At 51.0% G+C, this 27,716-nt stretch overlaps 3 protein-coding genes across 5 annotated transcripts; 1 reads left to right on the top strand and 2 right to left on the bottom strand.

Annotated features, from left to right (window-relative positions):
* Positions 1-2,035: 2,035 nt before the first annotated feature.
* LOC146433243 (receptor-transporting protein 3-like) lies at positions 2,036-4,427 on the bottom strand. The gene is made up of 2 exons (XM_085069367.1): positions 4,180-4,427; positions 2,036-3,127 (listed from the first exon to the last, which is right to left on the bottom strand). Exons 1-2 carry the CDS (start codon positions 4,323-4,325, stop codon positions 2,191-2,193), a joined length of 1,083 nt encoding a protein of 360 aa, XP_084925493.1. The 5' UTR covers positions 4,326-4,427; the 3' UTR covers positions 2,036-2,190.
* Positions 4,428-11,503: 7,076 nt separating this feature from the next.
* PDCD1 (programmed cell death 1) lies at positions 11,504-21,313 on the bottom strand. Of its 3 annotated transcripts, XM_085069363.1 has the most exons (9): positions 21,256-21,313; positions 20,087-20,216; positions 19,153-19,221; positions 17,757-18,921; positions 16,484-16,720; positions 14,225-14,557; positions 13,775-13,927; positions 13,193-13,227; positions 11,504-12,369 (listed from the first exon to the last, which is right to left on the bottom strand). In XM_085069363.1, the coding sequence occupies exons 5-9, from the start codon at positions 16,590-16,592 to the stop codon at positions 12,151-12,153; spliced, it is 849 nt and encodes a 282-aa protein (XP_084925489.1). In that variant the 5' UTR covers positions 16,593-16,720; positions 17,757-18,921; positions 19,153-19,221; positions 20,087-20,216; positions 21,256-21,313; the 3' UTR covers positions 11,504-12,150. The 3 variants fall into 3 exon arrangements, with proteins under 3 accessions (XP_084925489.1, XP_084925490.1, XP_084925488.1); XM_085069364.1 differs by lacking the exons at positions 17,757-18,921; positions 19,153-19,221; positions 20,087-20,216; positions 21,256-21,313 and having other exon boundaries at positions 13,775-13,924; positions 16,484-17,162; XM_085069362.1 differs by lacking the exons at positions 17,757-18,921; positions 19,153-19,221; positions 20,087-20,216; positions 21,256-21,313 and having other exon boundaries at positions 16,484-17,157.
* On the top strand, positions 21,297-26,590 carry DYNLT2B (dynein light chain Tctex-type 2B). Its single transcript, XM_085069366.1, has 5 exons — positions 21,297-21,428; positions 21,902-22,035; positions 23,627-23,696; positions 25,428-25,491; positions 26,134-26,590. The coding sequence occupies exons 1-5, from the start codon at positions 21,361-21,363 to the stop codon at positions 26,179-26,181; spliced, it is 384 nt and encodes a 127-aa protein (XP_084925492.1). The 5' UTR covers positions 21,297-21,360; the 3' UTR covers positions 26,182-26,590.
* Positions 26,591-27,716: the final 1,126 nt, after the last annotated feature.

Here is a 27,716-nt window from a genome sequence, read left to right as displayed (position 1 = left end):
CAGAGGTGTAGTCGCCACCAGGGCTGGCATCTCAGGCAGAGGAGAGGGAGTTCCCACTCAGCAGCTGGGTGGTTGGGGAGGCTGCAGGCAGCCCAGACGTGATGACTGGGGCTGGGAAAACCTCAGCATGGAAAGAAGAGGGCTATGGGCAACGGCAGCAAGAAACTTGGCCATGTCTGCTTCATGACATAACGCCGGCGGGGAGAGGGCGGGCTGCTCCCAGCTCAGGAGGGAAGGGAGCTGGTCCAGACTGCAGGATCAGCCTCATCAGAGCACAGCCTCGGCACAGCCCCAGCAGAGGCACTCATCAGAGCCACTCATCCACAGGCCAATCCCGTACCCGCACAGCATAGGCTTTGGGGGGACCATGCTACAGGGGAACAGCTGGCCACAGAAACAGGGAGAGCATCCCCCATGTGGGGAAGGCTGTCCCGTCCCAGTGCTGGCAGGTCACTGGTCCCAGTGGTTCCCAGTGCAGTGCCGGAGATCTGCAGCTCCATCTGGTGGCTCCACGGCCAGGGCTGCTGAAACTACGGAGACAAGGCGCTTGTGAAGCGAAGAGTTGGTGGGATAAGCAGGTCAGAGCGCTTAAGAAACCAAATACATACTGCCCCTGAACCACGCAGCGTTTTCTTGATATATTCTTTTTTTTTAACCAATAGCCTGCAGGTAGGATATATGAAAATACGGGAGAATCTTACACCAGCAGAAAAAGGAAACTCACACTAAGTGACATAAGGGGCCCTTTAGGACACAGCAGGAGGAGAGGAGAGGAGAGGAGAGGAGAGGAGAGGAGAGGAGAGGACGTGGGAGAGGACGTGGGAAGCTGCACAGCCAAAGAACGATGCTGTGCAAGCTGCACTGGGTATGGTTATTGTTTTTGCTTCAGCCCATCATTCTTCCCCTAATTTTTTCAAGTTGCTGTGGTTTAAGTCCAGCACAAATACACACTAAATACAGCACAGCCTCTCACTCAGTCCAACCACCCCGCCCCAGTGGGATGGGGAGGAGAATCAGAAAAGGGTAAAGTCTGTGAGTTGAGATAAGAACAGTTCAATAACTGAAACAAAGTAAATATTAACAATAACAGCTATGAACAGAGAGATGATAGAGAGAGACAGAAACTCAATAAAGACAAGAGATGCACACTACGGTTGTGCATCATTGGCTGACCAATGTCCAGCCCATCTCCTGGGAGCAATCAGCCCCTCCTGTCCAACTCCCCCAGTTTATCCTCAGAGCAGGACGTTCCATGGTATGGAATGTCCCTTGGGCCAGTTCAAGTCAGCTGTCCTGGCTTTGCTCCCTCCCAGATCCTTTTGCACCTGCCCCACTAGCAGAGCACAGAAACAGAAAAGTCCTTGACTTAGAGCAAGCACTACTTGCAACAACTGAAACATCAGTGTGTTATCAACATTATTATTCCCATATTAAATCCAAAGAGCAATGCTGTAACAGCTACAAAGAAGAAAATTATCTCCATCCCAGCTGAAACCAGGACAAAAGCACTTACAAACCAACTTCACCTCGTTTTTCTGGGCCAAAGTCATGGCCACAGGACATGCTGTCCCCACGCGTAAGTTCTGCAGAAGCCCAGCTCCCCCACAGGGAAAGTAAGAGTCAGGGTGTCAGGCTGCATGGGGACAAAAGGTTTCCTCTCAACTTTATGACACCTACCAGGTCCTTAAAGCCCTCCAGGGTAAAGTAACAGAAAGCAAGAGTCTGCATCTTCCCCTGTGCCCAGACTCTGTCACACAATACTTGCAATTTCCTCATGATTAGGAATAGATTTTGTAGTCCATAGATTTTGGACTTGCTACCACAGCCTTCTTGCAGTTGCCAAGTTTGGGCACCCCTTGTTCCCACTGCAGGGTACCCAGACAGTTGGCCAAAGGCTGGGCAGACTGGGGATGTGCCTCCCTGGGCGCAGAGCTCAGCTGGTGGATAAAAACAGCCCCCAGCTTTCCTCCAAGCTGCCCACACACACCTGAAAAAGGCTTTTGAGAAATTAAAAAGCACAAATGCATCCTTGGGCTGAGGCGAAAGGCCATGTTTTATTCTTGCAAGTAATAAACCTCATCCTGTGCATGGGGTAGCTGAGAGACATCCTCATACAGAATATGTCCTGTCAGACCCATCAGTCTTCCTGAGGCTGTGGGAAAGGGTGCCTGGTTAAGGCATCCCAGCATTTTACCATGCCGCCTGGAGCTGAGGAAGCCTCACTGAGCCAAGGACAAGGCCTGACTTGGATAGCCAGTTTTCTAGGCCTTCAGTCATCTTCCCTAGCCATTGCCCCAGGTCCTCTTTGTGGTCCTCTCTGTGGTCCACTTTGTGGTGTCCAGGTCCCCCTCTCATGGTTAAATAAAGCACAACAAAGATGATCACTGCCAAAACACAGAGCAAAGTGCTGCCGATGCAGCAGCAGCGTTTCCAGGGGAAGTTGCTGTTGCTGGGTGAGGAGTGGTGGGTCGAGGCTGCATGGGGCCTTACGTGCTGGCGTGTTAGGGTCTGAAAGGTCCTGGGCACTTCTGCACTCCAGTCAGCCCATACCGGGGCTGGCTGTCGCTCAGTGCGATGGGTCCTGGCCTTGCCCACACCAATCAAGGGCTCACAGTCATCTGATCGCAGGGATGATTTCAGGCATGACTCTGGCTTAGGGCTGTATGTCCTGGCCTTGCTCACATTACTCAAGGGCTTCCAGACATCTGGTGTCCAGGCCAGCCATGAGTTGGTGCTGTGCATCTCGTCCTCATCCATCAAGGGCTTCCAGGCATCCCGTGCCGGGGCCAGGCGTGACTTGTTGCAAACACCAAGACGGCAGGCCTCGCAGTGGGCACTGTCGTGTGGCCCCGTCACCGGTGTATCCACCACAACTTCCAGGAGGTCAGAGGGCTGGACAGGCTCCTTGTAGAAATACTGGAGGATCTTTATCACCAGGTTGTGCAGAATTGTCTCCACAGTCTCCACGCTGAAGTCAGGATGCTCCAGCCGGGGTTTGGGGCAGCGTCTGCATTCCTGGCGAAAGATTCGCATCTGTACGGTGCCGCAGCCTTGGCACAGGCACATGTGGAACAGGATGTACACTTTGGCAGAAGACCACATGTGAAAGCACTGGGAGCACTCAAACCTGTCAAGGCAAAGAGGAGACCAGCTCATCCCAGGCTCCCCACACTGAACTGTGGCTTTTGGCACAGTCAGTAGGGACCAGGGTTAACAGAGACTATGGAATAACTTCATTCATGCAATCTCTACACCAAGCTGTCCTCCCCCTAACAGTATGATGCCATTCTGGGAAGTTCACCATGGATGTGAGCTGGCCCCAGCACTAAAGATTTCAGAAGCCAGGCTGTCTGCTAGGATTCTGGCCCCACTGCCAAAAGCAGGGGCCCTTGGGGTGGGAAGCATCAGGACCCTATTTGGGACTCCAGCCCCTCACCCATGCTGGCTCATCACAGCTCAGCAGAAAGCCAGCATCAAGCCCAGGACTGGGTAAAACAATAAAAGGGAGTGAAATAGAAAGAAGGTGTGGGTGGAGGGTGCAGGGCAGGTGAAGAAATATCTGAGGAGCCAAAAGGTGTGCAACCTGCAGCTCTTCATCTTGCACAGTCTGTATGAGGGCTGGCAACCAAGGTCTCCATTTGCTGCCACTTGGGCAGGGTGTGTGATCAATGCCCAGGGTGGAAATGTTTGGGATGGAACTTATCATAGCAATGCAGAGCCACAGCTTCTCTCTGTCTGAGACCCTGAAGCCTGGTGTAGGGGCTGCTGAGGCATCACCCCATGTCTCAGCACACAGTGGTTCTCCCTCTCCTCATCCTCTGGGTACAAACCCAGAAGATTTGTGCTCCAGTGTGGTGTAACTCTCCCTTCTTGCTGAAGGAGCTCTTTGCATCTTGACAACAACATGGAGATATTCTGGCCAAATACCAGCTGCCCTTTGGCACTGTGGAGCTGCTGAACTCTTCTCCTGTCCAATTATCATTTTTTCCAGTTTGGCAATAACCCACTAATCTTTGAACAAAAATGGGAAAACCCTTCACAGCCTTACCCACCTCCAAACTTCCCCTTTTGCTCAAAAACCCATTTCCTGCAAGCAAATTTTGAAAAAGGAAAAGGTCCACATGGCAACCCATTAACCCTGATCCCACTCCAACAGGGAGTGAGTCAGCAGACCCCTACCTCCCAAGAGCACGGTGCTGCACAAACTCCTTCCAGCCAGGCTTGCAGCCCTGGACCTGCAGGGTATCATCCTCCAGAAGTGTCCATGGATCTGTTACACGCATTTCTTTAATCTTCACTTTAAAAATGTCCTGCCAGGTGCTCATAATTCCACTTGGAGCTGGGGAAGAGGTAGCATCCAAGCCTGCAGGTCAAACTTGAAGCTTCTGAATGCTAATAAACATGTGCAACTGCCTTTTCCCTAAACTTTTGCTCTTTGTACAATGTCTGTGTGGTTGGAGAGGGGAACCTTTGCCCCTGCATGAGCAGTACCACCCCATCTCAATCTCTGAGTCAAGAGTCTCTGCTGACACTGCACCACTTCTTGTCCAGGTGAAATGTCACCCAAAGCAAGGACAAGCTGGGTTTCCTCAATATATATACATGAACTCCTGACCTTGGAAAGCTATGATGCTGCTCTGTCCATAGGCAGAAAGATTGGAAACAAAACCCCCTGCCAGGCTGCCCATGCCCATCACATTCATGGCAGTGGGACGAACCTACAGAGATTTGCATGCTTTAGGAATAACAAAAGTGAAACCCATCGAAAATGCAGGACTCAGCAGCTGATAAAACTCCAGATAACCTTATCTCTCTCAATAGCTGCCACCAGCCATGGGCTATTTTTATCAACTTTCAGCCAATTCAAGAAGAAAAAGGCCTGACATGAAACTGCAGGGTGGAAAGTTGGGGAGGACGGCATGGTACGTAAAACCAAAAGAGGTGAGGTGTGCTCTGAGTTAAGAGCGCCCAGGCAAGGTGTAAACAGCAGGGCTGGGGCTGCCTGCAGCCCCCTGCCTCCCAACTCACCCCTCTCAGGGTGCACAGGTCCCTCAAGAAATCCCATGGAGAGAAACACAGGACAGAGAGCAGGTTAGATAAGATACCAAATAATAACGGGTCTTGGGTTAGAGAAAGATCTTGATAAGAGGCAGCTCCAGGCAGGCAATGTGGGTAAATTCCAGGAACCACAGCCTGGCAGGGAGGCTCTGATCTTCTCTGCTGGAAGGGAAAAGCTGGCAAGTCATTTGTACCAAGAGCCCTATAACACCTTCACAACATGTGCTGCCCCTCCTGCAAGAGTAGAGGGGGGTGATGAGATCCAGGGACAGAGAAAACCTTCAGCTTCCACATTCTTTCCTTCTTTGAGGTTTCTTCCCCTCTTAATTACACTTTGATGCTATCATCTGGAGCAGGAGTGGAAGGAAGGAGAGTGCTTGGAAGTAGAGGAGCCATGACAAGGTCTTCAGGAGTCTTATGAAGAGGTAGAAAGCCCTAACCTATGGATAGGACTTGAGTCATCCCCTTCCCAAGACCTCTCATGGGTACATGAGGTCCTTCTTGGGCTGGGGCAGTGAACTACAGGCAGGATGGTGAAGGAGGGATCTTCCCACCAGTGTTTTCAGTGTTCACAGGTGGGGACTGGAGGACATCCCTGGCTCGGGGCTGGTGCATGGGGAGGAAGAGAGGAAGCAGCAGATCTTCCTGGCCTCCTGTCACTCCTTTCCCTGGGACCCCCATTTCTCTAGGTTCATTACAGAAGCCCCATTCATGCACCTTGCCACAGAGGGATCTCCAGGGCTGCAAATCTCCTGGTGCTGAAAGTGGGAGCTAAGTAGGGAAAGGGATGGCCTCACCATGGCTATGGCCCAGCATGGCAAGGGGACCCAGCCAGCAGCAGGATGACCCAGATAGGGCCCCCACCCTGCAGCATCTGCCTGCCCTCTTGGCCCCCTCTGTGTTATCTTCCAAGATTTACCATGGGGGAGGTTGAATGCAGGGAAGACCTAAAGGTTTTTACACCTTCCCTTTACATCCAGGGCATGCCTGTGTTAAACACCTCCAGCTATTCTGAGGAGGAGGAACCCCCCGGGGACACAGCCATGTCTCCTGACACTCTCATATTCACCCAGACAAACCGATCGCTTCATCTGGGGGATCTGTGGTTTCAGCCCAGCTCTTCCTTCCCAAGGCTGCTGACACAGGGCAGAGGGATTCTCCCCATGGGACAGACACCCCTCCCCACACTTCCCACCCCAGGGGCCAAAATGCTGCCCCTCTGGCACACTGTTCAGTGGGGATCCAGTGGCATACCTGGCAGGGCTGGTCCCTGCCTTCAAAACTGGCTGTGATGGAAACCAGTCCCCTCTCACGTCATGGCAACACAACTCAAATCACGACTCACGGTGTGCTGAGCCCTCACAGTCATCTCTGAGGCAGTGAGTGCTGGTCCCTCTATTAAAGCTTTTGACTTGCTTTTACTAAAGGGACTTTCCTCAAACAACCCACAGAGCTGAAAGTGCTTTGACATCCTGTTCCATTTCACACACATCTCCTGGCTCTGTCCAAGCACTTTGCTGCTTATCAGTACCTGCCTGGAAACAAAAGCTGCTCCCACAGGATTCCCCCACAGCCTAGCCTCAGCAGGGAGAGGGGACAAGCCCTGTCCTGGGCACAGCATGATCTCACTGGGCTGGCAGCCCTTGCCAAGGTCAGACCCTGCCAATCATCTTTATTCCATCACACTGGTCATGGTTTCTCTGTGGGATGTATGAAGGAAGCACACAACGTGCAGCCTGCGTGGTAATTTCCTTGCTGCTTTTGCACAGCCTGAAATTATTTTTGACTTGATCTCCCACCGCTGGGTGAGCCGCCTCTGTGAGAGCAGGAAGGTTTCCCAAAGTTCTTTCTCCTCCTCTTCATCTCTCACTGTGTGTCAGCCTCTGCATTCCCCACTCTTCCAGCACAGAGACAAAGTGCCCACATTGCCTGTGAGGACCCTCCTTGGCCCATGTGCACCCCATTCCTGCTGGGACATCCATCCCTTCCTTTGGGATGGATCACCCCATGCCCAGGTGGCTCCATCCTGCCAGCACCTCCAGGAAGGGACAGAAAGGGACGTTCAACCCCAGTCCCCAGGCAGGACTGCAGAGAGGAGCATCCCCTCAGTAGTAGGGATGCTGTGTCCATGGGCTCAGCAAAATTTGCAGGACTGATGAACTGACATCTAAGCAACAAGGCAGAAGCCTAAACATTTCTCCCTGCTTGCTTCATACTGAGGCTTTTTCCCAGTCATTTTTTCCTGTGCTGGACACAACCAATTTTTTTCATCAGTCATTATTTCAGGAAATTTTTGCTCTTTTCTCCAGGTTATCAGGGTGAAGTCAATTTTTAACCCTCCACCCAAACAGCCCCTGCACCCTCCCTCAACAGCATCTTGCTTTCATGTGAGCCATGCTTCCCCAGAAAACCTCTGTTGGATGTGTCTGCTGTTGTGAGCTATTGATAACTGCTCATGGAATACAGCTTCTTGAGATTCCATCCACCCACAGTGGCAGAATTTCCCATTTCCCTCATATGCTTATGAGAATGTCATGTAAGGCAGCATAAAGATAGCATCACTCCTGCTTTCCCTGTGGTACCTGGCCTGTTGCCCTAATGAAGAGACAATGAGGTTGGTTTGACACTTGTTCCTGCTAAAATCCGTGTTTTCAGCCCCAGCACCAGCCTGTTACTGTTTGCCACTTGGTGGTAATTTTCTCAGCAGTTTTCTGGGTACTGAGGCAGGCTGACTCATCTAGAATTTCCCGGATCTTCTTTTTTCCACTTCATGAAGCAGATGGTGAATTTGGCATCCATATCTTCCTGGGACACAGCTCCAGGACAGCTCTCTGTGCCTCAGTCCCTCTCCAACCTTGATGGTGTTGACGGTGAATGGTTGTCACCCCATAGTGGTGAAACCCACTAGCTCTAGGGACAAGCAATGACTACAGGTTCCCTTCCATGCTGGACTGTCTGCACAGCTGAACCCTTGGAGCAGAAAGGTCTACCCATCCAAGAGTGGATTTGAAGAAAGGAGGATCAGGCCCTCTGGAAATGGGGCTATGCCCAAGTTGGACTGTAGAGAGGGCACATTGCTCCATCATCCTGGACTTCTGGGATGGAGAGGGATGCTGAGCAATGGGGAGAGATTTAAGGGAGCAAATGGATGTGAAGATGTGGACAGGTATCGCCTCACACACGTTTAGGCTCCCTGTTCACTTGGTGAGCCTCATGATGGTCCCTTCAGGCATAAGGAGAGAGTTCAACCTCCTCCAATAAGGCTCTGCCCCAGTGCTGTGGGCAGTGGGTTTGGTCTTTGGACAGTGGAGCAAGCAGGCACAGGGCTCCTGCCTGACCCTCCAAGTCCCCATGCACCATGAAGGTGCTCCTGCCAGCACCTTCATCAAGCATCACATCCCACCAAAGGGAAGAAGAGAGAGAAGAAACTCTGGAGACAACTCAAAGCAAAACTAGAGAAAGCAAAATGAAGGCAATGGGAGGAAAGATAAATACTCTGTCAGGCTACAGCAGCTCAGTGAAAGGTAGGGTGAAACTCACAGTGGGACAAGGATGGAGAAGATTTTGTGGACCCAGACCCCTTCAGAACACACCAGAGTTGTGTAAGCTGGCCATGGTTAGGGGTCCAGGCAGCCTGCACAGCAGCTCCCCCTCCCACCACCAACCCCAGCACCCACCAGCTCACTTCAGCCTTTCTCTTCCAGCACCAGCAGTCGCTTTCCTAGAGAGTCAAGGCCGTGGCAATGCTCCCACACCATAGTTCCTGACAAACCAGTCCCACCCACGAGCCACCCCATTAACCCAGGGGCTAAATAACCCACACACCTGATGCATCTCCTCCAGCCCAACCACTCCCAACCAAAACCTCTGAGACCTCCCAATGACCAGGACAGTGCTCTCCTGATGTTACAGTCCCACGGCCTGACCACCCCTTCTCCCCCAGCATCTGCAATGCCCTGGTTTTCAGGAATGGTGCCTTGCTGCTGCATGACATGGCACTCCTCAAAAACACTGCTGCAAGCTGCCGGAGAGGATTTCCTCTCCATCTTTATCTGCCTGCGCTGTTTTCCCAAGATATGGTTTATGCTTTCAGGTTTCTTGGAGAGATGCTTGCTCATATGTTGCTCCTAACCACCTTTAGTCAGGACTGGGGTGTATAAAGAGCCAGGCTGGCTCTCAAGCACCATGTAGGGGGGGTTTGCTCACTTAGATATAGCCCAGGCATGTTGCCACACATCCAGCTTTCTGCAGATGCTCACTACTCACTGCTGGAAGCAGTCCCAGCTCTCTGAGGTCTCCCAAAGGGCTCTGGCCATTCCCCATCATCAAGAACCCAGCATGAGACCAGGGTGAGGCCCTCCAGAGGTCTCAGCTGGCGTGTAGTCTCAGGGAGCTGACGAAGCATTTTGGCACTGACGGTGGTGGCAGCTGCTGCTCAGGGGAACACTGGGTGCCCGCGGTCGGAAGCGGTTGCTTTAACAGCCTGACCAGACTGTACAGGAAATGCAGCAGCTCCAGCACCCACCGCCTCCCCCTTGGCTGGTCCTGGGTCCCAGCACAGAAGAAGCTATGGCACATGGACAGGGGATCTGAAAGGATGTGTGTCTGCAGTAGGAGGTGGTATTTGATACAGTAGCTGTGCAAATCTGGGGGTGTGCACACAAATTTGTGTGGTGAGTTGCTTGCACATGTGTTTGTTCATGAGCATTTGGGTGTGCTTGAACACGTGTGCATGAAGAGCTCCTGCACACAAACATGCTTGATTCCCCATCCCCAAGCAGGGTGCTGGAGTATGGGGCCCAGCACCCATCTCAGGGCACTTCTTGGTTTGGGGATGCTCATTTGGGGTTTGAAACCTGCATCCTGCCCAGAGCTCATCCCAGCTCTGTTTCTACTCTGGCCAGCACAGCCAGAGTGCAAGGGAGTGTAGCTCATGCCATGCCATGTGCAGGGGAGTGTAGCTCATGTCTGTCAGTGCTGGGCATCCTGTGCTCCAAAGAGGGATGGGAGATGGTGTCTGGCAGCCTGGAGCATCCCCACCACTCATGCCATGCATCTCCAGGCCCCAGCCATCCTCCCTGCAAGGGGCAGGATTGCAGCCAGGCTGATGGCAATCAGAGGGGCACAGGCACTGCCACAGGCTGGATTGTCTCCCATCCCAAATGGCAGTGGGAGATGCTTTTGCTATACCTCTAACCCCACAGGATGGCTTGGGAGCCTCCAGTCAGCTGCAGACCAGCATTCAACAAGAGAGGAAAGGATTCAGCACCAACTGCTCCTTGAGAAGTCATAGCTGCAGCCAGGGGTTCAGGAAGTGCTGAAGATCTGACACCTCTGCTGCCTGAGAGGGAGGATGGAAAATATGAAGCAGGGTCCACCCTCTTGACGATGTCAGTGTCGTGTCTGACGGGAAAGCCAAACGCAAAACTGCTGACTGAGCTCCCACTTCTCTCCCACTGCAGCTACCTCCTGCTTTGGTTTTCTGGGCCCTGCTGGCCACAGCAGGTCTCTGACAGAGCTGCTGGGGCAAGTAGCAGGGCTGCTGCTGTCAAAAAACCCCAATGGGCTGAAATATGCACTTGGCTTGACTTAATGTCATGGGAGTTACAGCACTGCCCGTGGAGGCTCCTGGGAACATTCAGCAGCACTGGGGACCAAGGGGGCACCACATCCACTGTCCTACCCTGAAGAAACATGAAAGCTATCCCAAATGGATATTTATCCCATCTAGTTCCCTCTGGAGGTTTTTCATGGACTTTCCAGTCCCCTCAGAGTACAAGATGTGATGCCTGGCTTGTCTCACACCTTCCCCCAGTGCCCAGGTTGGCTCCCACAGGGCTGCGCTGGTTTTACTGGGAGTAAGGGAGGAAGAAACTTGTTGACAGTGCTGCCAAAGTGTGAGATGCAAGTGACTCTTCTCAGTTTTCACTAAGTTTCACACTCTCTTGGCAAGTCTCTGCTGCCTCCAAAGCCACTCCTTACTGGGGTTTCTCCTCTCTCAAGCAGCTATCACTTCTTTCCGTTCTGGTTTCTGGCAGGCAGCACAGCCCCAACATCTCTTTCAAGAGAGAAAGTGGAAGTTTGAAGCCAAAAGGCTGCACCAAGCACTACGCTGTGAGCTTTGCCCTGGCTGATGGCAGCCAGACCCCTGGCACAGCAGGGATGCTCATCCCCATGGGCTGGGTGAGTGCCCCGAGACAAGCCTGATTAAGGGGGGGTCTTGGTTTGCAGCTGTGCCTGGGTGACCAGCTCAGACAGGGGCAAGGAGAAAACGAGCATCGACCTCTCTAAATTCTTAAGCACAGCTTTGTGGAAGAGCAGCTTGTGTATAGCACGGAGAGGCCCAGGAACCACAACAGATGCCACCACCTCCCAGCTCTCCCCTGCACTGCAAGAGCCGTTATTTGCCTGCCCACGCACTTACCATCACGAGTCAACAAACTCCTCGGATGCAAAACTCTTTATTCACTCCCATGGCCAGATCTGACTCCCACTTGGGGAGGGAGGGGCACGGGTAGATTACTCCTCTTGCAGAGGAGGAAAATGCCTGAAGACAGGCAGAAGACCAGCTGCCTGCTTCCCAGGGATTTCTGAACAGTAGTACACAGGGCAGCCTCTGCCCTGAGTAAGGTGAAGCCCTCAGCCCTGGGCTCCCGTGAGCAGCATCTCACAGGATCCACTCTAGCTCTGGCCTCCAGCATTTTGTTTAACAATCATGCTTTGCTAGTTGGTTCAAGTCTGGGGCAGGGAAGCAGTGTGGCCACTCCAGAGAGCACTGAGTGGAGGTAGAAAACCGAGGCATAATGTAAATCACCTTTGGGACAGACCTGTTGGCATCACTGCTCTGCCCCAGCCCATCCTCCCTGAGTGCTGCCCTGAGTGAAGAGGCAGCACATGGAGCACAGCAGGGACCTTCCTCATCCTGTGGTATCCACCCCATGGCCACAAGAACACTGTGGCGAGGACTGTTCCATATCAACTCCAGCAGCAGCATCTCTGTAGCTTCAGTCCTGATACGCTGGATTTTTCCCAGAGTGAGGGACTTGGGCAGCCTGTTCGTGCCCACACCCCGGTGAGGAGGGACCCTGACCCTCAGCAGGGCTGTGACTGCAGCTGTCGAGTCCTCTCATCCAGGTGTTTCTTGCCCCGCTCTGGTGTGACGGGTTTCTCCTCTGGGAAGATGATGGTGGCATATTCAGTCTGCTCAACCGGCCAGGTCTCAGGGGGCACCGGGGTGCACTGGTCCCTCTGAAACTCTAGCACGCCATAGTCCACAGTGGATATGGACACCATGGGGGGCTTCTGTTCCTCCTGCAAGGTAACCCCATCAGGGTGATTCAACATCCAGAGGTACCCACCATGCTCAGCACAAGCGCCTTTTTACAGCAAGTGCCAAAATCAGTGCTGAAGCATCCCAGGAGGATCAGAGTGATACAAAGCAGAAAGATGCACAGGTCTGGGTTAGAACATGCACAGAGGAAGCACACCATGGGCCCTGGGGTCTCAGCTCTCTGCCTCTGCAGGCAGGCTGGGCTCTCTGTCTGCCTGCCCTACCAGGGAAGGCAGGGCTGTGCTAGGAACCCTTTCCCCACCTCTCCGTTGGGCTCCAAAGTGGCATGAGAAGAGCATGAGAAGAACCTAGGGCTGAGTTTGCTCAGCCCAGAGAGGAGAGAGCAAAGGGCAACCTACTCACTGCCCTCAACTACCTAATAAATGGGGTCGGAGAGAAGATGGAGACAGATCCCTCCTGGAGGTGCCTGGCTAAACAGAGAAGAAAACAAGCACCAGCTGCAGCAAAATAAATTTTAGCTTGATATATTGGAGGGAAACATCCTCCCATTTTCTACAGCAACACAATCCACTTTGTCAAAGATAAGCCTGCATTGAGGAAGAGCTGGACTAGAGAGTCCTATCCTATCTTGGGTAGTTTTATTTTGATTTTATGATGGGGCTGTGCTGCTGCAGGTGCAGAAAAGCAGTTGTAGCTGTGCAGAAAAGATCAAGCAGCAACAGAGAAAAGAGAAGTGAGACACTTGTGAAGAGCTGATAAAGGGATGCCCAGCACCCTCCTCACCCCAGCAATGCAACGGTGCTCTCCTGCAGAAGAGCAGGGTGACAGAGGTAGAAAACTCACCACTGGCATGTTTTCATTTGGTGGTTTCTGCACATCTGAAAAGTAACACACTTGGTTAGAGGAGGCTCAGCCCCACCCTTGTCCTAGAGAGCACTGGACACCACAACCTTTTCATTACACTTCGTCGTTGTCCACTCTGCGTCTAACACCCTGAGCATTACAAGGACAAGGAAGATACCAGCCCACAGTCCAGGGTTCAATCTGAATTAGCGGAGTGCAGTGAAACCCTCTGTGAGAGCCTCTGGGTGCCTGTGGCATGGCTGTGGCAATGCCGTGTGCTGCTGCAGGGTGAGGTGCTCCAAAGGTTCCTGGGCAAGGTGCATGGGAGGCATTCAAGTGCAGCATTAAGGCACCACACTAGTGAGTGGTATAGAGCCACCGCACATGGTCTGGGGGCCCTACAAAGGGCAGACAGGGCCCAAAGCACCCCTCTCTCCCAGGCATGGAGATATCTGTCCCACAGGGATATGCCACAGCTGAGTTTCGCACGTTGAACCAGTCCGTGTAGCCCAGGCAGCTGTAGATATCTGGCTGACCCAAGGCTCCAAGCTGGGTTTGCATGGCCTCCAGGGGGAATCGTACCTCCTCTCCTGTATGTGAAGGTGAGGTAGCCAAAGATCAGCAGCACAACCACTCCAGCCAGCAGCAGGATGCCCAAGAGCAAGACCTTGATGTGCTCTGAGGGGTTGCCATCTTCCATCTCTGGCTCCTCAGTGGCATTCACCTGGGGGGCTGCTGCAATAGGCATTCAAAAAAGGGGAACAAAACAGCAGGTCAGGAGTGCAACATGGCCTCCATAGTCCTTGTGAAGGGCAATAGGGGAACATGGGGGCTGACCTCAGAAAGGGCTCAGTCCCAGGCAGGCTGTCACAGCCCCATAACCCCTCCAGGGTGCAAAGGAGAGGGGAAAGGGCAGGGCTGTGCTCTCCTGACCCATGTCAGGTTCTCTGTCAGCGGGTTACTGCCTGCCTTTAGCACTGGAGCTACAATGGGCTTGGGACCTGTCCCCATCAGCTCAGCCCCCAGGCTGACCTGTGACCATCAGCTGGGACCAGCTGCTCTCCATCACTTTATCGGGCTCAAAGAAGGTGATCAATCCACAGTAGTAGGAGCCTGAGTCATTCTGGTGAAGGTTCAAGATCTCAATCTCAAAGACAGGAGTGTGGTTGGTGAGCCGGTACTTCTCTGTCTTTGTCATGGAGTTGTTTCGGCTAATCCCACCGATTTTCTGTGCTTGGCTGTCGTTCGTCCCCTTGTACCAGTTGAGGCTGTACTCTGAGCCAGAGTCTTTCTCCATGGAAATGTTGCAGACGAAGGTGGCTTTGTCACCTTCAGGAAGAGTTAACACTGCTGGGAAGATGGTCACTATTTGGGAGAGAGGAAACAAGGACCAGACATGGTTACAGCAGGCACAGGTCTCAGAAACAACGATATCCCTGTGCAGGAGCCAAGCATGCAAGCCCAGTCCACACCATCATGATGGGACATGGGCAAGTGCATCAGCCCATGTCTCTCCCCTCCCAAGTGTGTGCCTGCTGGCTGGAGAGGAGGTCCTCAGAGGTCATAGCTGTATTGTGAAATTATTTCAGTGCACCAAATTGTGCTCTGGGCTACCTAAAATTAACACTGAATACCTGTACCAGCAAAAACAGACGGGGTGTTGTATTATTTTTAAGTTTATGCTGTGTCTTAATGTCTGAGTCATCCTCCCTCCAGCTGACGCTAAGTCTGAAAATGGGCAGAGGGATCAAGTCCCAGGTCGGGGCAGTGCCCAGCAGTGCAGCCCATCATGTCTGGCTGCCTGCTGGGATGCTCTGGCTCTCCCCACTGCACCATGCTGGAAGCTCAGAGCAGACAGGGGCTGCCCATGGCACAGTATTTGTCATCTCCATCCTGAGACCACCTGACAGGGCAGAACAACCTGGAGCTTACAGTGCCTTTCCAGAGGCCTGTACCCCCGTTATGTGTACATGGGCAGCCAGGCCCTGGCATCCCAGCTGAGCTTGCCAGGTTGTTCCCAACACAGAATCCAGTCAGCCACAGGCTCCTCTGCTTTAGCACCAGCCCTGCTGCTTCACCTCATTTCCCTGCTCATTATCCGGATGGGTTCACCCATCCTGCACGGTGGGGATGGGCAGGAACACAGGCCAGGCACACAGTGTCCTGCCTCAGCCAGTCCCATACAGCAGAACATGGCAGCTGTTGCATTAATTTCTGTTCAGAGCAATGAAAAGTGGGAAGAAGTATTGTTCACATGGGTCACCCGACCAAGCTATTCAAACCACCAAGGCTTTGAAAAGTCCTTGTCAAAGGAACTACACCTTCCCTTTTCAGAAAACAACACCGAGAGCAGCCCCAGGGCTTGCAGGCAGAATCAGAAAGTCCCTCCCATCCCTCTAACTCTGGCCTGAGGCCTTAGGACCATAACTTCAGCATCACCAACCAGAAAAGGAACCTGGAAATTATGTGAATAGATACAAGATTAGGTGGAAAAGTCAGCGCAGAATGAAATGAGGGATGAGAACAAAGAGGCGGAGGGAGGGAGAGAAGTGCCCCAGTTCCCGCAGGCAGCACTGGCTGCAGTAGTGTCCACACCAAGAGATGGAATTTTTGCCGTGTTTTGGATTTCTTGTGTTTAATAGGAAATATTTGGCAGGTTCAGGGCTTTGCTTCCTACAAGTGCCGCTGCCAACAATGAATGAAATGTTCAGAGGACTTCTGAAAGCAGATGTTGGGTTCACATGTTTCCCTGTATCTTCCCAGCAGCAGAGCTCACATCTGTTCCAACGGATACCCAGCCCTGTGCCCACCCTTGGGGCAAAATAAAAAGCAAATCCACCAAAGAAAAAGCCAGATTTGAAGGAAGGGGAGACACAGCTTCATCAGGGCTCTCACTCACTCTGCCCAGACTCACATCTTCCCCTCAACCTCTCCTTCTCCCCCAGATTTCACCCAGAGCAAGGACCCTGTCTCCCTTAGGGTCAAGTCCAAACCAGGAATTGTAGCCCAAGGGTACAGACCGAAGCTTTGAGAGCCAAAGAGAAAACACACCATAGCTCTGTCAGCACTGTGGGCTGGGGACCTGTCCCCTTCTCCATCCTTTAATCCCATTTCCACCCCAAGCATCCCCAAGTCCTTTGCTTCAGCTGTGTGTACCCAAATCTTTGGGTTTTCTGCCTTTTTGAGGCCAGAGCTACTTTTTAACTACAAGTCTCCCAGCCCTTAGACATTTTCCACCAGCTGCAAACAACACAGGTCATGCCAGCAAGCGCAACACACTCTTGTACCTACCCCGGCGGCAGAAAGTCAGCATGGGTCCACAGAAAAGCAGGATGGCACAGAGGTCAGTCAGAGCCACCTCCATGCTGCCCCATGTCTTCTTTGAGGCACCTGGAGCCATGGTAAGCCAGTCTGTCCCCTGCCCAGGCAGGTGTGAGGAGATGTGCCGTGTCTGCTGTGCCGTCCCCGTCTCTCACTATGCTTCCTTGCCCACAGCGGCAGCTTCTTCTCTGTCGTACACAGCAAGGGCTGGGTGGAAATGAAACGTGCCCATCTCTGCCCCAGAGGGAAACCCGGGCTGCCTCCCGCCCCCAGCTTCCTCCCCAGAGAGGCAAGGATCAGCTGAACCAGACCTGGCCCCTTACCCTCCCTGTGCACTCCTGGCACGTTCCCATGCAGGTACCCAGCTGCCAAGCAGCAGGAACAGGCACCTCTGAGCCTGCACCCTTTTTGGGGAAAGCGTTCAGGGACAGAAGAGGCAGGGAACACAAGGGACATGTCCTCAGCTCCAAGACTGGCCCCTCAGTAAAGCTGGCTTGGGTTTCCAAGCATCCACAGGTGCTCCTACTGGCTGCCCAAGGCAGTGGGGTGTTGTGAGACATGTGGCTCTGGGTAGATAGGCAGGGTCTGAGCAGCCATGGGGCACCTATTGGTAGGCTGCTCCCACCGGGATGGGATGGGATGGGATGGGATGGGATGGGATGGGAGAAGAGGAAGAAGGAGGAGAAGGAGGAGAAGGAGTTTTGACTCCGTAGGTGTGTTTCTTCACAGATTTGCAGAGAGCAAGGGAAGGGCAAGTGCCCAGGGCCAGGGTGCTGTTATTGGGGTGACATTTGCAGAAGACGTCTGTAATTTTTTCACCATCCATGCTCCCCACTCACCACACTGACTAATACTGGCATAGGAAATAACCAGCGGTGAAAGCACGCTCCTCCGCTTCTCTAGAACACAGCCTCAGTGCCCCACAACTTTGGAAAGTGTCAGGGTAAAATTAATAACTGGGGAGAAGGATGTGATTCTAATGATGACTTCATTATTTTTCCAAGCTTTCAGAAACAAGCTGCAGGGCTGGGGCTTACTCACTTCTCACTTTCAAACATGTCCCTGGCAGGTGAGTAGGCTGGGGCAGACACCCCTAATTTCATGGAATCATAGAATCATAGAATCACTGAGATTGGAAAAGACCTCTAAGACCATCAAGTCCAGCTGTTAACACAATATTACCATGATGGCCAAACTGGGACAGCCAAGGAGGGGGTTCTGAGCTGGGGTAGACAGGGCTCACCCTGGGAGGATGTCTCACTCCGGCCTGTCTTTGTCCTCTTTTCCAATCTCCTCCTGGCATTGCAGCATCACTCCTTTCTCATAAGCTGTTGGCACTGCCTGAGCTGCAGAACAAGGCTGGGTGCCATGCCCACCTTGTCACCTTTCTATGCCACCTGGCCAGAGGCCACCATGCTGCCTGGATGGGTGGCAAAGGGCATACTCTCCACCATGTGCAAGGGTGAGGGTGGGTTTTGACTTGGACATCACCTTTTCCTTCATAATTTCCTAGATTCCCACTAAAAAAAAACCCTGACTAAACTAAACTAAACTGAACTCCAGGAAACAAGGAAGCTCACAGCAAGGAGGCTTTTCCACCTTGAGGCTTCATGTCCCCAAATGGTGACACCAGGCACCTGGGCCTGACATGGGAAGGTTTGTCTGGCACTTGCCACATGTTTTGGTTTCTAGAGGTGGAAGATGTGACAAGTATCACCACCAAGATCACAACTCAGCGAGCCAGGGATCGGCAGGAAAAACTGGCTCATCATCCCCACCCCATGTGGCAGCAGCAGAGGGTTCTGATTAGAATCATAGCATGAATTGCTCAAACTTTCCAATGCATGCTTGAAATGGGTATAAACTGGTACCCAGGGCAAGGAGGCTGCTGTGTCCATGAGAAACCAACAACAGCTAGATGCCCTTCTTTCTAAAAAAAAGAAAAAAGAAATTATGATGAAAAGAAGAAAAGAAAAGATCAAGAGTCTACTAGGAAGATGCTGTTGAGGAAAGTGAGGTGAGCAGCAGTGCCAGCCATTTTTGCCCCAGGGGTCAGCATTGCAGAGGAGCCTGGCCCCAACCCCACAGCAGCCCCCAGGCTTCAGGCAGGCTTTGCACCCTGCCTGTACCCTGCCAGACCAGCACAGCTCACCCTGGTCCTCCACCAGGTTCTCCAGCACCAAGGAAAACAGCCTTGCTCCAACTGTGATGCAGGTCCCTGCTCATGCTGGTAAATCCGCTCCAGCGCAGTGGGGTCAATGGTACATCTTGGCACTTACTGACAGGCTGATAGAAAAGTCCCTTGATGCTTAAAAATATAGAAGTATTTTTTGGTGAGCTGGAGCATGGCAAATCGTATGTCCCTTTCAGTCATTTTCCATTCAGCCACCAAAAGATGAAAACAAAGTCTAAAAGTGAAGGATAAGCAGAAATAAGTGAGAAGACAGTTTGTTCTTTAAAACTAAGAAACAGCAACTTCAGCAAGCACACGTCAGACCACTTCATTGGAGCAAAAAATGTCCTGTTTTTTCCCCAACAAGAAGCTGGTGAGTCCCATCAACACAGCTGTGACCCAGAGGAGGCCCCAGTCTTCTGCAGCCATCACTGTTGGGGCACACAGCTATCATCTGAGCACTCACCTCAAAGGGTTGAAGGTCAGTCCCAAAATGGCTTAAAAGCATCTGGGGTATTTAAGGACCACTGAAAAACTGGAAGCAGAAAAAGAAAGCTGTGATCAAACACCTCTGATGGAACTGACTGGAGCCCAGAGCTGTATGACCTTGAAGTCCAAGGAAAGCATAGCTTCCCAAATGAAAGAGGAAACACAAAGATCCTTCCCCCAACAGTTTAACTGATTTCACATCTGTGGGTCTGACCCAGGCAGGAGTGGCTGGGGTGAGAAGAGGAAACCGTTAACAGTGTTTGCAAATAAACACGGAGAGTGTTGAGGTCTTTCAGATACTTCTCAGAAATTATGAAGGTCTCCGCAAATTATTTGCATGAGGAGCAGCAGCACCTGATCCCGTGGGGACAGGCAGCGTCCTGTGGGTGTGAGTAAGCAGCAGCAAGCAGTGAGTAAGAGGAGGGATGGAACAGAGGCATGAAACTGTTCCTTTGACAAGCAGAAACCTGCAGGGCCTGGGCAGCGCAATGGTTACTGTGTACACACAGGTACCAATGTCACCTTCAGCATGGCAGTGAGGTGCTGCTGTTGCCTTCAGCATGGCAGTGAGTGTTCCTGCTGCCAGGCAGAGCTGATGCCCAGCCCACTGGAACTAAGGACTCTGATGATCCATTTCTAGCCAGAGGTGCTGGTGAAGTCTGTGGAAATCAGGAGCTGCTGCTGCTCAGGGTCTCAGCAACCCATCCATGCTCAGAGCAGGTTGGGGGAGGATCTGGCACCAGTTGGAATATGCCCATGAATCCCAAGCAAGACTCCAGCAGCAGTACTGCTTTCCTCCTGGTGCAACCTCACACCTCCTGTACCTGAAGGGCACCTCCAGGCACCCCCAGCCCTGTCACAGCTCATGGCCCCCTCCAGCCTCTTGTCCCTGACAGCAGCACACTCCACACCAGCCCTGGCTGTGCCTTCACACTGTTTCCACTCGGAGCTGGGTGAGGCACACAGGGACCTTTCTCAGCCGTGTCATCCGCTGCACGTGGGACGCGCAATCGATCGCAGAGATCGCTGCTTCGAGATAAACTGCAAAGGAAACAGAATGTCAGCTTATCATCAGGGGCTGCGGCACATGCAGCCTTCCCCAGGACACACAGCAGCTGTGGGCAGGGAAATAAGCACAAGGGATAGGATACTGGGGAACAAGAATTTTAGGCCTTTATGGAGGATTTAAGAAGTTCCTGGAGGAAAGGAGCAAAGCTGGGATCTCCTCCCTAATGTCTGGAATGTGTGGCCCAGAGGCAGGAAGGGAGCCCTCCAAGCCCTGGGCAAGGCTGAGTGCAGGGGCTGTGGCTGCCAGCAGTTTGGGGCAGGAGGGGAGCACCACAGAAGCACCCAGTGAGGCCAGGCTGTCCTACCCTGCTCTCTTCCCATCAGACCTTCCACAACACCACGCAGCAACCTCATCAAACCCTTTAGTTGCAGAATCACAGATTCAATTAGTTTGGGGAAGACCTCTGAGATTATCACATCCAACCTATGACTGAAAAACACCATGACGACTACAGCATGGCACTAAGTCTTTCCTTAAACACCTCCAGAGATCATGACTCCACCACCTCCCTGGGTGGTCCATGCCAATGTTAATCACCCTTTCCGTGAAGAAATTCCTTCTCATGTCCAACCTAAACCTCCTCTGGGATAGTTTAAGACTGTGTCCTCTTGTCCTATCACTGATTATATGGGAGAAGGGGCTGACCCCCCACCTCCTTTCAGGGAGTTTTAGAGAGAGATAAGGTCCCTCCTGAGCCTCCTTTTCTTCAGGCTAAACACCCTCAGCTGCTCCTCACAGCATTCGTGCTCCAGACCCTTCCGCAGCTCCGCCGCCCTTCTCCGGACTCGCTCCAGCACCTCAGCGCCTTTTACAAGACACTGTAAAATTTCACAACTATTGCAATTATTAAAACAACTTGCAATTATTACAGCAATTATTTACCACTCATTTACCAACTACCCTATGTACAAGCTTTTTAATTGCAAAAATTGCCTCTTTATTTTTTCCCTACAGAATAATACCATGCGCTATATAAACACAAAACACAATAACACACGAAACAAGCGGTACGCCGGCCCGTGGGCGGTGCCGCCGTGACGCGGGCGGTGGAAGCGGCGGAAGCGGCGGAAGCGGCCGCGGTTGTCCCGGTAACCAACGCCGGGGCCTGCGTGGGCCATGGGCGAGCTGGGCCCGGGCGAAGGGGCCGAGAACACGTACAGCCTGCGGCCCGGCCTCCAGCACCGGTGGGGCTCCGGGAGAGAGGGGGGGATCCGGGCTAGCGTGATGGGGGGTGTGGGCTGGGGCCGTTTGGCGCCGGGGATGAGGGAGCTGCGGCGGGGATGTCGGGGAGGAGGTCCCTGGGCGTGAGAGGCGTGTGAGGCTGTGGAGAGGTGTTGGGAATGGGGAGCCCCGGGAGTTCGGGGATCGGAGGGCACTGCGCTCCCAGACCAGCTTTGACACTCGCTCGGGGGAGGATGCTGCTGGAGGGACAACTTCCAGTGGGGCTGGTTTCACCCCTGTTTATTGGTGGTTGGCTTTTGACAATATATCCATTTCAGCAGGGCTTTTTCCCCCATGGCTTGTTATCTGTCATTTTTCTTTAATACGTGAAGGCTACATTTTCCCAGGTGGTGTTGTATATGTTTCTACACATTGTGTGAACTTCCTGGACTTTCTGTCTGTTGTGCTTTTTTTTTTTTTTTTTTTTTTTAAATAGGTTTAAATCATCCACGGTAAAAGAATGTATCCATGCAATACTGAAGGAGAAACTGGCCAATGTACAGTACATCCCAGAAAAAATGCCTGAACTTACACAGTCTTTATCAGAGACAATAAAAGACAGACTGAAAGGTAAGGAGATTTGCTGGGGAAGTAATTCCTTTTCTTGCCATGTCTTCTCCCTTTTGACAAGGTGCCTTTTTCTTCCTTTATTCTTGAAACTTTTTCCTTCCCTGATGACTGACTCGAGTCTATTGTTATGAAACAATCTGTCTTAAATATGTACATTCCTCACCTGTGGAGCTGGAGACCTAATTTAAGCAGACATGATTTGTTTTCGTATAGCTTGGCAGGTGTGCAATGTCAGCCTTGGAGGGGCTGCAGGGGGAACAAAGCTGCATTAGAGAGAGCAAGTGATGCTTCATTGCTTCTTGCTCCATAAACAGAACCATTCCTGCTTTTTTGCTGCTATGAGTTGGATCAGAGTTGGGTCAGAGTGGAATAGCAGTGGAGATCAGAGCAAGGCTCTACAGGGAAGGGGGAGAGAGGAGCAGTCAGCCATGGACGGGTGTGATTACAGCATTACAGTACTGGAAAAAGGTTGTGGTGCTGCACAGGATGCCCTCCAACATTTTTGAGTTCAAGAAGGAAAGTGCAGGCACCAGCAGGTGTTTCCTGAGTTCCATGCTGGAACAAGTACATGGATGTGTGTGCTGGCACAGACACTTTTTTCCCCTTCCTCCTGGGGACAGGCTGGTGCTCCACCTGCTGGGCTGGCCTGATGTGGTGGCACAGCCGGGCAGTCACCCTCGGCAGGAGCCATGGATCTGTGCTTCTCCCAGAATTACACATCTGTTTTAAAGCCAGCAGCAGCTGTAATCCCTGCACGTGTTGATGCCGAGCTCATCTGCACAGGGCTTGGCTTCACTAATGTGTAACCACAGTGGCAGCAGCCTGAAGTGAGGCTGGCCTGGGGTGGCTGCTCTATCAGCTGGCATCTCTGATAAGCATTGATGTGGTGGATGTCAACAGAGCCAGCGTGTTGGGGTCAGTCCTCCAGTGGAAATGGGGCACTGGAGTCATCCCAGGACACTGTTTTGTTGAAGACAAGCATTGGGATCTATATTTGATTTTAAACATGCTTGTTCTGATTTGGTTTCTGGAACATTGCCATGGCCTGATTGGAGCTGGCCTGTGCCCCAGAGGCATTTCTTTACTATTGTGAAACAATTGTACATCTCTGCAGACATATAACACAGCTATTATGTGGCCTTTTATCCCACTCAGAAGCAAAGGAAACATCTGTGTGGCAGAAGAATCTCTACTATACCTTTGCATCAAAACAGTTTTAAAATAAGACATTTTTTTACAAATTGCAGTTTGTCCACCAGCAGCCTTATTTACGTTCTTTCCATGTGGCCTGTTCTTGAAAGCTGTCAAAGCAGCATGCTGACACACAGTGTACCTGCTCAGGAGTGTCTTGTGCCTTAAATGCATCTTTTGATGGATGTCAGCTACCCTGTTCACCCTTCAATTCCAATAAAACCATGGTACTCCATACTAGGAAAATGAGACCTTGGAAGGCAGTCCACTTGGCTACTTGCATAGGCTTATACAGACCACTTGCTTTGCACCCAAAAATCTTTAGCTTTCAGGATCCTGTTCTGGGTTCATATTATTAAAAAGTTACTGTTCTCACTATTCTTTTTTTCTCCCTCTCCAGAGAAGGGATTTGACAGATACAAAATGGTGGTGCAGGTTGTCATTGGAGAGCAGAGAGGAGAAGGAGTGAAGTAAGTTTTGCATCTTCTAGTTGTATTTCTATCACATTTTTTGGGTCTGGGTGTGGTTTTTTTCTTTGGAAGCTGCTTCCAACTTCCATAGCTACAAAGATCTGTGTGGAGATGATAAAGTGTAAATCACTTTCTTTCCTCTTTTCGTGGCAACTTGAGGACTTAGGTTGTGGCTGATTGAATTAGCTAGTGATAATTGGCTCTATGGTGGTTCTCAGCAAGCTGAAATGCTGAAAAGCATTTATGAGGAATGTTGCAGAAGCATTTTAAATTGTATTTATGATGAATTAGGATACACCCCCATCCATTCCCAAGGCCCTGCTGGAGCACAAGAGCCATGGTAACTCACTTCTGTCTGAAGCCAGAAAGCTTCCGTAAGCACTTTATTTACATTTTTCAGAAGTTTCAATTTTTATAATCTCCCTGCAATACTGTCATGGGAACCAAGCCTGGATTCTCATGTGGGTGCTGAGCACTTGCAGTCAGCTCCAGATGCCTGCAGTCAGACAAAAGAATTCTTCTTGGCTGCAATAGTGGGCTGTAGCTTTCCATTACCAGTGGGTAGGGAGAAGACAAAAGGGAACAGCCCACAAGGTTTATGTGCTTTATCTGCTGGGCTTATCTTTATTATTGTGCCTGGCACTCCAGCAGAAGATAAGTGCAGCAGAGGCTGTAATTAGATCTGCTGCCTCCATGTTCTGGAGGTCAGAGAGGAATATCTGTACCTGCTGCTCAGGAATGTCCATGTGCAGGCAGATTGCTCCAGAAGCACTGTACCAGGGTGAACTGTTCAATGTTCAGATGGTCTGATTGGAAATGTGAAGTTCAGCCACACAGGCTGAGAGAGCAGCTGGGGAAATTTTCCGGTTTGCAACAGACAGGAGGCAAGATTGAAGCACAATCACTGACATTCTTAATGCAAAATACAGGCAACCAAGGTGTTCCAGAGGTGAAGTGGAATACTGAACTTAAAAAAAAAAAAAAAAAAAAAAAAAAGGGATGGATAACCCTGAGGGCTAAGGTAACAGGATGAAATTCAGCCATCTTAGTACAGTAAGTCACACATGTAGGGACTGTGCCACGAAAGGAATCCTGTCAGCTGAGACTGACTGGGGCAGGCAGGGAATGGGACACTTGCAGCAGAGAAAGGGGAATGTCAGTGCCTTTAGACAAGGCAGTAGCAAGGGCTCATATGTAATATCCTGTTACGGTCTGTTTGCTTGTCTTCAGGATAGGGCTGGGATGTAGAAGTCCATCAGGATGATCAGGGAACAGAGGGTAGAGCTACAAAAAGACTTGAAGAGGTCATGGTCTCATAGCATGGCTTCTGCCAAGGAATACGATAGCTCCCTATAAATAAGTTGGGAGTGTGTACCATGAGGGTGCAGGAGGTGAAGGACAAGAACAAATAAGCTAAATTAGCCAGTGATATGCATAGGCCAGAAGTCAAAGATTCTTAAGCACCATAGCAATGAGGTTTCAAGGCCTGCTGCACAGTGGAAGTGGCAGGGTTGAAAGCTGATGAGTTTGAAGGTGGACAACACACAGAGGAGATTACAGCATGTGGTAGAATTCAGCAGTAGAGAACTGGGCTTGGGATTCAGGAGCACACTTCCCAGTTCTGTTACCTTTAAAGCAAGCTCAGTTTGGTGTTGAAGGGAAGTATCTGTGATCACTTAGGTCATTACATGTGAGCTCTGGGTAATGTCCTTGTCTGGCTTCTCTGTCTAGCATGGCTGCACGATGTTTCTGGGATGCTGACACTGACAGCTGTGCTCACGACGTGTTCATGAATGTAAGTATGGGCTGGATTCCCATGGGAAGTGTAAGGTATTTGCTTTTGTATGAGAGGCAGAGTGACCTTAAATATGGAGCAGAAAAGAAACAACCACTAGAAGGAAGGAACCAAGATTATTGAAACAGCCTGATTTACATCCTCATTCACAAAACATACTTAGATATAATAGTGAACGTAGTAAAAGTTGTTTCCTGGGTAGGTCACACAGTAATGTACAAAAGTCACTGAAGTCACACCATTTTCCTGGTGGGGAGAGGAAGCACAAGACACAAAGTCTTTTCTTACATACTTTGCTGAACTGAAGTCATGAAGCATGGCTGAAATCCAGGACTGAGCCAAAGTTAAGGTTTTACTTCATTTTTATTTTATTTTATTTTATTTTATTTTATTTTATTTTATTTTATTTTATTCTGACACCTAGACACCTGTGGGTGTGTGGATGGAGGGCATTGAGGCACTTCTGGCATTCAGATGCGCTGACCTGGGTTACACCAAAAGTGAGGTGAATAAGAAGCTTAAATAAAAGAAAATTGCAATATATTACCATACAGTTGTGCTCTGGTCTGAGGTTTGCCTGTTCCACTAGACTAGCAAAAAGCTTGCCTTGACTAACACAGAGCCTTTCTCTGTTTTCCCCAGGACAGCCTATTTTGTGTGGTGGCTGCGTTTGGCTGCTTCTACTATTGAAGGTGACAAACACTGCACAGAAGGATGGGGAGAATGCTTTGGAATATGTTTTTATTTAAGTGCACAAAAGCATCATGTTCTTCCTTTAGTACCTAACAAAATAACAGCTCTACAAAGCACATCCTACACCTGTTCTACACACTACAACATTCCTTCTTCCTTGTGAATATTGATACAGCTTTAAACACATTACTGTTATTATTATTATTATTATTATTATTATTATTATGTCCTTTATTTAAATGGCTCTTTGTTTTTTATATGATGTTGGTTTTGTCCTAAAAGTGTATTGCCAATAGCCACTGCTTCTAAGGCAAACTCAACTTCTGTCTCAAAAGGGTTCTGTTACTTTTTATTAAATTAATGAAATATTTATAAGAAAAGAAACATAATAAATCTATGTATTTAATATTTTTTTCTCCCATGGCATTTTCTTCCACTCTACAAGATGCATTAGCCCAGATGGTTGTCTGCATTTCTCAGGTGAGCAGTTTGAGGATTCCTTGTAAATTAACCCGTAAAGCTGATCTCTGATTCTGGTTATCCAGATTTGTTCCTATGACTCCCACAACAATTGGGCTATGAATCCCAGCTGTGTCACATGAGATGGTATTAATTGATGGAAAGTCGAGGTATTTAGGACATTAGGTCAGGCCAGCAGCCTGCACACCCCATGACTGCTAAATCTGTTCCCTGCAGTAACTGCTCCTTGGTTAGGTGCAATTTGGCACCCATGGATGCTGTGAGTGATCATTGCTCCTCGCCCTCTTCAACAGATACTGCAGTGCTTTCTCAGTCTCTCTGTTTTGGAATATGAGGGTAGATGTTTGGGGACCAACTTTGCTAGGACTCCAGCCTCAGAGTAGGCTGCAGTAGGTCTGCAAAAGAGTGCTAAAGCTTCTCAAGCTTCTCATCTCCCCAAAACTTGGAGGACTAGGTGTGTTCCTGGGAGAGTGAGTGCCACCAGCATACATCTTAGGTGCCCATCGAGAGATGGGATGAGCTGCTCTGTGGTGTTGCCTGTTCTCTCTCTGCTGACAGAGCAAGCACAACTGAACCATTCCAGTGGCATGAATGGCTTTTAGAGTGCTGAAGCGGGGTGAGGTGAACCCTGAACCCCACGCTCTGTTGGGGTGAACCCCAACCTCTAGCCTTCTGTTAGAGTGGAAGGGGGCGGGGGGAAGATGTTGGTTAGGTGTCAAGGAAAGGTTCTTTCCCCAGAGGGTGGTTGGGCACTGGACCAGGTTTCCCAGGGACGTGGTTATGGCACCAGGGCTGGCAGAGCTGGAAAAGCGTTTGGATAAGGCTTTCAGGCACTTGGAGTATCTCTTGGGGATGGTGCTGAGCAGGGCCAGGAGGCGGACCTGAATGATCCTTGCGGGTCCCTTCCAACCCAGAATAACCTGTGACACGAAAGCCGCGGGGGAGAACCGTCGCGACCCGGAACGGAGATTCGAGGCGCGGTTTCCCGGGAGGCAGCTTCCCCGCAGCGGGCCGGTCCCTTCCCGTGGTTCCGGGCGGACACGCAGCGGCTC

Source organism: Lichenostomus cassidix, chromosome 9 (genome assembly GCF_008360975.1).
Source record: "Lichenostomus cassidix isolate B80296 chromosome 9, HeHo_3.0, whole genome shotgun sequence".
In the NCBI taxonomy this organism is placed as follows: Eukaryota; Metazoa; Chordata; class Aves; order Passeriformes; family Meliphagidae; genus Lichenostomus; species Lichenostomus cassidix.
The sequence above is the reverse complement of the archived record's forward strand: the minus strand, read 5'-3'. Positions and strand labels throughout refer to the sequence as shown.